At 34.8% G+C, this 13,378-nt stretch overlaps 2 protein-coding genes across 2 annotated transcripts in view; one reads left to right on the top strand and one right to left on the bottom strand.

Moving 5' to 3' along the window:
* Positions 1 to 35: 35 nt before the first annotated feature.
* Positions 36 to 13,378, top strand: part of LOC145203652 (WD repeat-containing protein 46-like) — a 33,145-nt gene continuing 19,802 nt past the window's right edge. The window contains exons 1-8 of the mRNA XM_080075915.1: positions 36 to 156; positions 388 to 499; positions 1,722 to 1,757; positions 1,829 to 1,931; positions 2,272 to 2,356; positions 2,522 to 2,671; positions 3,023 to 3,127; positions 10,933 to 11,083. Of these exons, the coding sequence (XP_079932041.1) occupies positions 458 to 499; positions 1,722 to 1,757; positions 1,829 to 1,931; positions 2,272 to 2,356; positions 2,522 to 2,671; positions 3,023 to 3,127; positions 10,933 to 11,083 (672 nt within the window). The 5' untranslated portion in view covers positions 36 to 156; positions 388 to 457. The remainder of the gene's footprint in view (positions 157 to 387; positions 500 to 1,721; positions 1,758 to 1,828; positions 1,932 to 2,271; positions 2,357 to 2,521; positions 2,672 to 3,022; positions 3,128 to 10,932; positions 11,084 to 13,378) is intronic.
* On the bottom strand, positions 4,098 to 9,614 carry LOC145203653 (guanine nucleotide-binding protein G(i) subunit alpha-2-like). Its single transcript, XM_080075916.1, has 9 exons — positions 9,195 to 9,614; positions 8,481 to 8,605; positions 7,654 to 7,747; positions 7,351 to 7,455; positions 6,602 to 6,753; positions 6,150 to 6,282; positions 5,556 to 5,733; positions 5,099 to 5,223; positions 4,098 to 4,747 (listed from the first exon to the last, which is right to left on the bottom strand). The coding sequence occupies exons 1-9, from the start codon at positions 9,285 to 9,287 to the stop codon at positions 4,682 to 4,684; spliced, it is 1,071 nt and encodes a 356-aa protein (XP_079932042.1). The 5' UTR covers positions 9,288 to 9,614; the 3' UTR covers positions 4,098 to 4,681.

Below are 13,378 nucleotides of genomic sequence, written 5' to 3'. Positions count from 1 at the left end.
GTTGGCGTGCAATTAAAATCACACGCATGCCAGGGTTGCCGAGTGCCGAGTGCCGACCCCTGGTCTATTTCGTTGCTAAACGTGGTAAATCCCCGATTTTGGGCACACGTGCAACAATAAATCCGATGAGCAAGCAGTGAAAACGACAAAACTGTGGTAAAAATTTTATAATGTGTTACGCCAAAAAGTAAACAAATATTCTTTGCATTTATTATGGAAGATTTACTTGATATCTAATGCTTTTTAATAAAATTATATAAAGAAAAGATTTTGAATTGTCACTTTCTATCATTGGATTTCGCCCAAAAGCAAAAGTGCGATTTGGTGCTGATGTTTATATTTTTCTCTGTGTTTTCCATGCTAAGTGAATGCTTTTGGGATTTTTAGACTTTTTTGAGATTATTTAGTCCCAAAAATCATAAGGAATATATGTTAGACTCTGCACCAAAAGTACAACATGTCAAGGTATTACACCAAGACTGGAGACAACAATGAAAAGGTAGGCAGTACTTTTTATGTTAAAAAATAAAAAAAATGTTTTTGTATGGGATGAGACAGTGACTTTAACCAATCACACAGTATGTATCCATGCATGTGATGACCTGTGGTTTATGCTCACGGGTAACATTAAAAGCAGAAAAACAGAAAAGCGGGAAATCAACACTAAAAGCAGAAAAGCGGGAAAAGCAGGAAATCAACACTAAAAGCAGAAAAGAAAGCAAAAGCAGAAAAAGGGGAACTTTGTGTTTTCTGAAAGAGGGAAAAAATAATTCCAGAAAAACAGGAAAAGAGTGAAATTTCTTGTTTTATTACGAAAAGCATAAAAACGGGAAATGTTTCTTTATTTGTTTTTTTGCCGTTCTAGCTCGTAAAAACCATTCGAAAGTGTTCTAATAGCGTTCTACATTGATTGTGTCAAAATATAGAAAAGACAGGAAATAAACAAATAAAAAAACATTTCTTGTTTTCCAGTATTCGACACAATCGATGTAGAACACCAATAGATCACATTGAAATGATTTTTACGAGTTAGAAAGGGGCTCCTCCAAAATACGCAATCTATAAAATGTTGACGGTTAGGGCTTTTAGGGTCTGGGTAAAGGTCCATGATAAGAATAACACTATAATTTAGTTTTAGATTCCCAGTTTGCACTTAATATTCTCATATGTGTTGAGAGTGGTACTGAACACTGTATGGTACCACATGTTAACACTAAGAAAATTAGGTCCAAAAGGTATCTAAATTAAATTATAAAGACATTTGTATTACAATCCCCTCACCTTCTAATAGCCCTAGATTGCATACTTTAGAGTAGCCCGTCAGAAAGGTTTAAAAAACAAATAAAGAAACATTTCCCGTTTTTCTGCTTTTCGTATTTCAAAATCTTATGAAACAAGAAATTTCACTCTTTTCCTGTTTTTCTGGAATTATTTTTTCCCTCTTTTAGAAAACACAAATTTCCCTTTTTTCTGCTTTACCTTTCTTTTCTGCTTTTAGTGTTGATTTCCTGCTTTTTCCGCTTTTCCGTTTTTCTGCTTTTAGTGTGACCCTATGCTAACAAACTATTTTGTACTTAAACTCTCCCATATTACAAATATATTGTTCTGTTTTTGTCACCACATCTGCATGAAAAATGTTTTTTGTATTCCAATTTCCAATATTGTAGTTTTTGTACCATGCAACATGTTTTCACTAAATATTGTCTTTTAATATGTTGCAGAATCAAACCAGGAATAAAAACAGCAAAAAAGTGAAGGTACAATAAAAATCAAGTGAAGATTACCTAATATTTCTTTAACTAATCAAGTTAAATGTTTTTATTTGTAGGATCATTTTGAAGGCCCAGCACCAATACCAGAAGCAAAGAAAGTTATTCATGAAAGAGGAAAAACTTACAAAACTACAAAAATAATAAACAAAAAACTTAAAGGTAATATGACGTGTATATATGTAATTTGTTTTGTAATCCTGATTGAGGCTTTGCAGTCAGATAAAACATTTTTGACATCATTTAAAACTGAGTTTAATTGCTTTAAAGATAATGACCGATTTTTCCAGATACTGTTCGCAACAGTTTAAGAACAGTTACAGAAGTTGTGCTTGGACATTATAATTGTAGAAAGCTAAAAATAGTTTACATGTCATTGTCACCACAGAATATTGAGATGAATATGTACAGGCTCTAGTCTGGTATACAGCTACTTGCGAACTGTAGTTTGAACTTTTTTTCATGTAATATCAACTTTTTCACATCTATTGGTTACTTACAGGCCATTTAAACTCAACACAATCAAAATGCAAACATGCTGTAGATCAAGCAGCAAGATTTGATTTATTGCTGACTGAAGAACCAGGGTAATTATTGCTGTGCTTTTTAAATTCTGTTGTCATATGTTTTCACTCATTTATGTCACATTAAAGTTTATTTAGTGGGCAACAATCAATTAAACAAAACATAAAACCTGTCCTGTTCAGCGTTCACTATATTGACCTTTGATATTGAAATATTTTGGTTTTAAGATTTATTGAGGCTGAAGAGGGTGAGAGCACTTGGAAGATTCAACAGCAAGATATAGCAGGTGCAGCTGATATCGCAAGCGCAAATAAATTCTTTGAGTTAAATCTTGATCAATTTGGACCATATCGACTGGATTACACCAGAAATGGAAGGTTTGTTTTTATCTTTGTATACAATTCGATTTATACTGCCTAAATTGATTTTCAATAAACTTGAAGACCCACACAGCTGAAAACTGAAGCAAGTTTGTTTTGTAAATGCACACTTAAAACATTTGTTGTGTCAAATAAATCAATGCTTACAAATAGTTTGGTTATTAATGCTAACAATAACCTTAGCATATATAAGCTGTTGCTGCCAGGCATAATATCAAGTTTGTAGAACTCTTCTGGCAATAACCTTAGCAGTTTCATTTTGCAATAGAGCCAAGTCAAGCTTTCTGCTAAATTTTACTTAAAGTATGTTGTAGCTGAAGTGTGATATTCGTATTACTTATTTCACAGACATCTCCTACTCGGTGGCAACCGGGGGCATGTTGCTGCTTTCGATTGGGTAAACAAGAAACTCATGTGTGAGATGAATGTTATGGAAGCTGTGTCGGATATAAAGTAAGTCCCTTAATATCATCACATATAAAGTATGTATATATATACTAAGCTAAGTTTAGTCATGAAATGAAGGTATTGCCATCAGTGATGGGACGAGTACCCGGTACTCAGTATCAATGGTATCGGATGATTTCAGTGGTATCGATATTCGTACTCGGTATTGAAATACTTTACCTGAGTTTTTGATACCAATGTTCGATCCTGAAGGCCGTTTACACTATAAGAATATGGGCGGCTTTTTGCCAAAAATCTTTGCTTCAGTCAGCACAAAATTGGGCAGGGTTCTGTCAGGTTTTGTATATTTTTTCACTATCGTGTGGAGATCACATTTTTCTACATGCTTCTGTCTGTGTGGGTATGACCATGTGTGTGTGTGCGAATGACCATGTCAGACAAATTAGATAGTGATATACAACTAAGTACAACACTATATTTAAGTACTCTGTATCAAAGGTATTCTCACATGGTACTTGTATGCGGTATCTTCACTTGCTTCTGTATGTGCTACCTTACACTGGCTAGTGCAGTGGTTCCCTATGTTTAGTAGATGCAAAGTACTGTACAAATTAAAGTAAATTCCTCCGTGGTTGGGAACCACTGGGCTAATGGCTACACAGACCTCCGATTCTGAGAATATATGCCAGTGAGCATGATTAGGTATGTAGCATAGTTAACATGTTGTCCTATGCCACCATGCGTTACTGTGTAACAAGTTATGGCACTGACACCTATTTATTCTGATCACAAAGTTAAACTTGCTGTCTACCAGCCAATGCATTTTTATGGCTGAATAGCAGTCTGTCTTTGACAATGTTAAGAAATATATTTTTCTGTTTATGTCCTTAATATTTTACTAAAAACACCTGTACTGGTTTACTAGCAATCAGATGCATATTTTTTCTTAAACAAGTTTAGATCACAACAGGCGTTTTGCATTTACAAACTTGGGAGTAAATAATCTTCCAAGGGCTGTCAGAAAGTTGGTAGTGTATTGAAACGAAGCATCAAATTTAATAACTTTAAAACAACTGCAAACAGCAATGTACAACAAGAATATGGACATAACCACAGACGGAAAGACTTAAGAAGCTACTGTATTACATTTTTTAGGTCATAGCATTAAAAGATAAAGTTCATAGATTATTTTGGAGGTGACTTATGAGTCTGAATAGGTCTTTTTTGCCCTGTTATACAGCACTGTGCAAAATTGTACCAACATGGGCTAGTGCTGGTAATTTTACAAACAAAAAACAACAAATACTGCATCAAGTTTTAGTGCACAAAATAGCAAAGTTCTGTTGAGCGCACTTTGGCAGAAACATCAAGTTCATGCCAGTTTGTTGACCGAAAGCGTTCATTAAAGATCAATGAAATAGAAGTCTTCGTTGTCATGTACCATAATTGTACTCGGACTTTCTTGGCGTTCTTTGGTCTTTGACTAAATGGCCATGTAAGTAAGGAGTTTGGAGGAGTTGCGCTTTTATAGAGTTTGTGTTTGGCTCTTGGTTCCATGTTACTCCACATTTGTTCAAGCCTTAAGACTCAGATTTCATTTTATATGAGTCCGATCTCCATCATGTTTGACTTTGTGATGACGTCCGCGACCGCATCAAACACAACCTATATTTGTACAGACAATTTTTAGTTAATTACACATCCATTTTTAAATTTGTTTGTGAATAAATGGATAATACAGTATTTATCAGAAAGATTTTATAATACAGTAATGAGTTGTGGGGTTTGGATTTAGTATGCAATTAAAAGGAAATACATTTGCTGTTTATAACAGGACATACGGTTAGTTCTAGGGTTTACATTTATGGAAATTGACTCTATGCACTGTGTCATGTTTATTGGCAAACTGTTTTCGTTTTGCGATGATTTGAAATGATATTGGACTGAAAAGCTTGGTCTATGGTTTAAGTTGGGCATATTAATTGTGATTAGACAGAGTTATTGGTAGTTGCATACCTCAATGTTTCGTGTGTCTGTTGCGCAAGTAAAATGTGAGTAGATCTCTTTAGTATCAGGATGAATGTTGAGATCTTCGAACTGTCGTCTAATAAATACTGATGCTTCTGCATAGGTGTTTTTCCCTGTACGAACAACAATAACGAAATCAGTAACCAAACAACATTAATTACAATGAATTTATAGTTCCTGTTTGTTGTCAGTACAAAATGTGTAATAAGGAATGTCAGTTGTCTCTCAGTGCAATATGTGCACAACCTTGTAGACACTGGATATTTCAATGTACACTTTATTCCACCTTTTCTCTATTTTTCTAGAAATTCTTCTGGAATTTATTGCGCACATTAAGACCTTTAATTTTGTTTTTATTATTGGGTCATAAATTTGAATTTTAATGTAGATTTGTTTTTTATCAACTTTGAAATAAGTGCGCAAAAACTTTAGGTTATAATGTTACCTGTATAATCAGGAAAACAAATAGATAGTGGGGAATGCTCTATCTTTTGTTGAAACAAGTCCTTCTTGTTTAGGAAAAGGATCATGGCTGTTTTCGAAAACCATGAATTGTTGCAAATGGAATCAAAAAGTACCATTGATTCATGCATTCGGTTCATTTCTTCATCTTCTAGTAGCACCTAAAATGTCCATGTATTAAGTAAATAAGAATTTTTTTCAACGATTTCTCCACTGAGCCTGTAGTAGAGTGTGAGTCCCGGGAAGACTCCTGTCGTGGGTTCGAATCCCACTGCATTCTAGATTTTTCTAGCCTACGCCTTGCCATATGGTGGTGAATTTTGGTGACTGGCTGATTCGGTATGGCACCTTTAATGGGCCTGGCAGTCTTGTGATTTAATGGGCCTGGTAGTCTTGGACCGCTGGTCTGCATAGACGTTTCAGAACTGATCCCAGTTATGATTTATGTTGATCTTAACTGTATAAGATTGTATTGGGAATTTTGACTGACACTTTGAAACAGTGGCTTAATGGAATGCAACAGTAACTAGTCATTTTTAAATGTAACTAAAAAGCCCATTTTGGACATTATTTCTACCTGGTCATATCCACTAAGAGCCACCACAAATATAATTGCTGTCACATCTTCAAAGCAGTGGATCCATTTTTTTCGTTCTGTTCTTTGGCCTCCGACGTCAACCATCAGAAAGTTGATGTCTTTAAAGGAGAACCTGAAAATATATTCGTAGTCGTTTGGTTCAAAAACATTTGAAGGTAAAACGCACGGACTGCGCGTCGTTCGTAAATTGGATTATTTTTCCTATCGTCAGTGCTTTGCAAACATGGCGCCTTTTTATTTTTAACCAAGCAAAATTGTTGTTGTGCATTAATTTAGCAGTAAAATCGGACTTTGATGGTAAATAAGAAAGCACATGAATTGATATTCTATTTGAATAAGATACCAATGATGCCGCATAGGCGAAATATATTTGACTTGATGTTTTAGTAAATGTGAATTGATATAGCTCAAATATGATTTCTATGACTTACTTTGTTTCTGATATTCCGGTCGTGGTCACTCTCGTCCTGAGAATATCTTGGTCTGATGGGACGTAATTTGCCGCCAAAATATCGTCAATTTCGTCCATGTAATATTCGGTGGAATCGATCAGATGATATTCTCTCGCTCGGGAAAACACGGTCTGTGAAAAAAAGTGTAATCTTTTTATCTTTATGTAGTAATCTTTGGCGTAGAACTTTTTTCACATTCGTTAAGTTGAAAGACTGTTGATTGTTCTGTTAGCTGTAAAGAGCTCTAAAAACATGAGAATTGATCAGAAAAGCTTGCCAATTTATTTGTTATTTCTATGTGGTAAAGGCTTCGCGTGCCAACTTTTTTTCTGACTATTAGTGATTTGTGCCAGCTGATATCAATAATAAGCTGAAAGCAGTGCGTGTTGTTTGTAATAGTTTGAATTACAAGACACTCATAAAGTTGAGCGCCATTTGTTGTCGAAGAGTCGTGAGTTCAAACCCCAGGAAAAATATGCACTTGTGCAGACCGTTTGGCAAAAACATAAGTTGGTCCAGAAGTTGGCCAAATGGTTTAAAGCGGAATTCGTAATTAAGAGCAGCTTGCGTAGAAACCTCGTAAAAATCGAAACATACACTTGCACATTACTGTGACAAGATTAGTTAAATTTGGCTACGGCTCCAATCCCTCTTAAGTATTGATCTGGTTTAACGTACATCCATAGTTAAGGGCCAAGATAACTGTATGCCAAGTGTGCATTACTCACCTTTACTCCTTTATCGGCCCACAATCGCTTTATGCATTCACCGATGTCTCCTGGAATTTCATCATGCATCGACGCCGCCACGCGCATAATCTTTTTGGCATCCTCCTATTGTTTGAACAAAAGAATATCACTGTTACGTAACAATAGATTGCATTGATTTTTCTGCGGTATGAAATCACAATTTTAAAGTATAAGATAGGTTGTGAACTGAAATTGCCCAAATATGGACATTGGTTGATGTATTGACTGAATGAACTGACAGGTTACTTAACATTAGAAGTTACGTAATTTGTTTTTTCTTACTTCTTTGTCTTCCTCGCCAAAAGGAATTTCCAGCTTTTTCATTGCTCGTATCATTGATAGCATACTTTGCATTACGTTGTTATGTACCACTGGTCTGTGTAAAAAATACAAAACGTTAAAATTTGATTGTTTGAAAACATATTCAGTATTGTTGCCAAGTGATAAACTTAACACTATTGTGTACAGAATACCTAATTTTTATGTAGTTAGCTTAAAAAGGTATAATACTTCATTTTAATAAGTTTTCAACATTTTATACACTTATTTTGGGTCGGAAAAATTGGCTGAAATTAGCAAGTTTTGATGACATTTTGTTTCAATTGCTTGAAGAAGTGCTGGCGTATTTTTTCTTCAAAAATTGCCTTTTTTGGAACCTTGATTTAAAGTACTACTGATTTACCACATAAGCCTTATTGGTATATTCTTTACCAGTAAGTGGCGCACAGTTACCGCCCTTAAATTGTGCATTGATTTAAAAAAAAAACTAGGAACAGCCCAATGCGCTTAATCCATTTTCGTAAAACTGAAGTCGTATTTAGTTCTAATATCCAATAGTCTGTAATTCTATATTCATTCATTGAGCAATTATATTGTTTATGTAGTTTTGCAGTGTACGTATAAGCCTATAAGCAAGTTCCAAAACTGTTACATACGGTTTTTGTTCATTTGGTTTCTGTTTAACTGCATATGTTTTGCGGAATTCGTGTAGGTAAAGCAATGGACAAAGCCTGTTTTGCAATTTGGCCAAATCGCTAACATAAACAGCATCAATCCCAGTACGTTTTAGCAGTATAGCTTTAAGAGTTATACAGTATGAAGGACGTTACTTGTATTTTAACCGTTCCTCGTCGGAGTATCCGTCTTTATGGATAATAACCATTTGTTTGACAACTGTACTTTTTCCTGACTCCCCTGCGCCGAGCAGAAGAAGTTTTATTTGTTCTTGAAATGCCTGAAAATTTAAAAACATAGTCATACAATCAAGTGTCGAAATATTTTTCTAACATTTTTTATATTCAGTACTAGTTTCAGCCATAATTTAAATTTAATTTGCGCACAGGAAATTATTTTTACCATTAATAACCGCAAAACTGATATAAATATCTAGCAAATTGGGTTGTTAAACTTGACTTTCTCTTTATCTAACGGCAATTATAACTAATAATCAAAACATCGCTTCCTGTAATGAAAAGTTAAGAGAGCGAAAAACTGATTTTGATGATTTTTGTTGTTTTAGCCAAGTCTTCTGCGCTTAATATACTTTTTTCGACTTTTACAATACAGTTTTACAATCACATTTGCCGTGAAAAATAGCAATTACAAAACAAGTTTAAATTTGTAGATTACCATCACTAAATGTTAATTTTATGAACTCTTTGGCATCGCTTATACCTTTATTCCAAAAAGGCTTTAGTTTGCTAACATTTAAAAACAAAGTGAGTGCTACCTTTAAGTTTGCAGTAAAAAGTGTTACGGTTGACTACGCAAAATGTGTTACCAAAGTGGGCCCTTTAAAGGAGAACCAGTTTATGTTTTTTTACCTTTGTTTCGTTTTTAATCTGCCTGTCAATGTCTCGACTTTTCTGACTTGCTTCCACATTCTCTTTGGAAAGACCACAACCCATTTTCAACATTTGTTTCGACTTTGTTTATCTCCTTGGTCGTCAAAATCTTTTTTCCTTCGTTTTTTTTTTTTCTTTCCCCAAAACGGACGAATTCACCAAGTCCCGCTCTTCTGAGATATAATCCAGAGGTTAATCCAGTTAAAAATCTCCTGTTTATGCAATCATCGCTGAGATTATATCGAGTAGAACGTCTTTGTGGACCTTGGTTGGATCAAAGAGCTTTCGCCCGAGAATTGTCTTTCAAGTTTGTCTCTTGGGTGAAGTTGTTACAAACGTTTTTATGCACAAGAGACCTAATCTTTACTCAATATTCCCCTATCTGTGTTGTAAACAAATAAGAACTGCGGTTAGTACTTGGTTAATACAATGCTACTGCTAATTTTTTTCGTAAGTATTCGAATCTTGTTGTAAGCTTTAGAGGAAAACAACGGCCGAAATAAACATATAAAGCGTCATGTTTTATAATTTTAACGTTTCGGCAAGTGCTTATGGCCTCATCAGTGATGTCATGTTATTGCTAATTTTGATAGCAATAATTATGGCATGAGCATTTCCCTAAGCGTCTGAAATTCATTCAATATCTAATTTAATAACTAATAATAATAATAAAAAGTAAAGTATTTTAAATAAAAAAAAAATGTTTTTTTCTGATAGCGATTATACATTATACTGCAACATCTTAGTCTGCTCTATACAACCTTGAGCATGTTTTAACCAGCAGTCAACGCCCAAGCAAACTAAAATGTCACCAATTTCCTTCCAATGACAGTTAGATGGCCTTCCCGTGTTACAGACAAGTTTTTTTTTAATAGACATCCCGTTTACGCATGAACGGTAGTTTTGTGAGGTTGCTTTTGAACTCAAACGTCCCTGTTGAACTTTTATCCTTGGTCAGACTTACATAACTAAGAGGAAGTTGTAATGACTACAAATTACTTGCTTTATGTAAAATTCTGCAGGATACATCAAATGCTATGTTAAGGTTATATAAGGGGAAAAGAAAAGGCTTTTGAACCAGAAATACTGCACAGAAAATATCTTAAAATTATCTTTATGTTCTGTATTTTGACTGCCTACTATTGGTACAACTTCTGCTAGGGGCTTTTTCGAACAATTTGCGCCCAAAAGTTCTTCCAATATATTTCCTGCAACCAACGCTAAATTACAGCTTCAAAAAGTTTTTAAAGTAAACTTTTTATTTGAATGAATATTTTCAGCTAAAAAAGATATGTCAAATGTACGTAAAGCTAAAAAAACGTTTCGAGACAAACTTGCAATAACTTACCGACATCAATTTTTGTAACATATTTTACCAAAACAGATTTCTAACATTTATAACCAAAACAGTACACGTATTTACGAAACACTGCACTCGCCAATGGAAACACATGCTTGTTTTATGCGCAAACATATTACATACTAACTATAGCAGACTTGTGTGTCTGACAAACAGGTAGTAAGTACCCATGTTATCGTTAAAACATACTGCAAACCACATAAAACAGGTTCCAAACCACACGTATGTTTACCATCTTAAAGGCATAAACATGTTTTTAAGCATGGGCCAAACACTGTATATCAGATGCTACACTGTTTATGCCTTCGCTGTACGCTGTCAAAACAGGTTAGAAGTTGTTATTTATGCTGTTCGCAGGTGGTTACACAGCGAAAACCTATTTGCGGTTGCTCAGCGGAAGTGGCTCTACGTTTACGATAACCAGGGGATTGAAATTCACTGCTTGAAACAATTTGACGAAACTTTGAGGCTCGAATTTTTGCCCTATCATTTCCTTCTAGCGGCCACGGTAAGTGCTAATTAAACTAGTACGAAAATGTACATACGTCTCACTGTGTCGAAAGCGACACAACTGTATTTCGTCTAATTTACAACATTCAAGCGCTGTTAAATTTGCATATTAGTAGAATTTTGAGGTCTGTGTTAGTAGAATTTTGATGTCTGTCTTTAAGCACTTGAAAAGAAACAAGTATTCATTTTTACAAACCTTTGAAACGAACTCGAAAGAAACTTGAATAAAAACAAAACTCTCAAAAAACTTGTGGCAAGAGCTATTGCTATCACAACACAATGTTAGACCAAGCACTTCGGCACTGCGTTTAGTTCAATCTTAACCTGCTCTTAAACCTGGTTGCGATATTGACTTAAAACAACTAATCTTCTATGCGTTGGTCTTCCCTATTATGAAGAAATGCACTTCATATTACTGTAATGCACCCATACAGGTGGTGGTAAATTGAAGAAACAGAGTTAAATCAATATTTAGTAATCAGTTGTTTTTTCCAAATGCAGCCAATTATAAAGCATGATTGATCAGGGGCTGTTTGACATGTGTACATTTTCTTTGTGCTCCTATAGAACTGTTGTAGTAATAGCAAGACCCAGTGTTATCAAAATCATTTTGTTAGAAGACTTCAAAATATTTTCAAAACCTGAACTGGAAATTCTGTTATACTTCAAATGAAGTCACATTTTATTCTGCTCTTAATTGTTTTGTAATAACAAGTCTTTGGCTGCAAAGCATTTTTCTAAACGTCCATACTGTATAAAACATTTATCTAAACATTTTTTTATTATGACTGTATTCATGTAGTCTTTGCAATGCCCTGGCCTCTGATTTATAAAGAAATTAATAACACACGACATTCTACGCTTTCTAACGGCTGTTTTGGGAAGTTATCATTATAAGGACAAGCTATATATACACCACCGACGACAGTACACATCCCCCCCTATATTCAGTAACATCCTTCTGTTAAGCGTCTATTCGCAAATGCTAAACTATTTTTGTATCTAATGTTGAGTATCGCATTTTAACCGCAGGTAGGCCTAGGTTGCAATAGATGCTTGGCATAAGAAAATGTTGTAAACAATCTGTTCTAGCTTCAAGTCAAGCTTCGTTTGAAATATGTATGACTTAGTGAAATGCGTTTTTTTTGCTAAAATATGCTCGCTTGATCGCAGGGATAAATTTACAGGCTAAAAATATTGCGTCAAACTAGGCCCGAATTCATGGGTCATTTCGTCCGCTGAGTTTTCTATTAATAAATGTTTTGCATCAGGGGTGAATGCATTTGGGATTCGTGCTCATGCGTTAACGCCTTGTCACGCGATGTATCAGTATTTTTACTTTCTGTTATATTAGCTACAACGACAAACTATGTTTAAGATGTTAAAACAATGCATTTTTTCACAAGTCTACAGAGGAATATAGCGGCCTAATATACGTGAAAAAAAGCGACATACTTTATTGTTCAAACGTTTCGGCAAATGCTCATGCCATCATCAATGATATGAGGGGCCACATCAGTCACACCCGTTTATAAGTACTGATGTATTTTCCCCATTTGACAATGGGTTAACATTCACTGTGATTGCTTAGTATATGTGACCCACGCATTACAGTAATTTTTATATTTACTGGTGTATTTGAGAAAACAAATTTATTCTGTAACAACCTTAATACTTTTTCACACAAAAACATTTGAAACTGGCCTAAAAAATTTTTTATGTTTTCTGTAAGGATTTTAATCACTGTTTGGATGTTAGTAAAAAGCTTTGTAATTGTAAATTGCCTGTTCTTGCCCGAAACATATCGCCTGTCAACTGGTTAACATATAGCCATACAACAAACAACCAAATAGTAATAGACGAAACCATACTACCACTTAACTAAAGTTTCAATTACATACTTTGCACTTGCTCCTAAAAACACATACATATTTCTCACACGCAGTGTTTTTTTAAGGTGTTTTGGGGGACCGAAACGGTATTTAAATGAAACACTTGCGGTCTCTTAAAACTACTTAGCGGTCACCCAAACCAAACCTTAAAAAAACCCTGCTCACACGTAACGTTTTAACCTCTTTTAATATCCTTATGATGAACCAAGACTAAATACTACCCAGCCTTTAGCGCTACAACCAGCAGTAACTCTAAAACAGTACTAGCACGGCATATTTGATGACTATCATATTACCGGACGCTGCTGTTCCATACGAAAACCCACAATTATAAGAGTAATTACCAGCTTGCGTATGTGTTAGTATTTTATTGCGTTTTGGCCTACGGTTACTACAGCTCA

The sequence above is a fragment of the Phallusia mammillata genome, chromosome 8 (assembly GCF_965637545.1).
Source record: "Phallusia mammillata chromosome 8, kaPhaMamm4.hap1.1, whole genome shotgun sequence".
NCBI classification, from domain to species: Eukaryota; Metazoa; Chordata; class Ascidiacea; order Phlebobranchia; family Ascidiidae; genus Phallusia; species Phallusia mammillata.
Note: the sequence above shows the minus strand (reverse complement) of the source record. Positions and strands in the feature narration are given on the sequence as shown.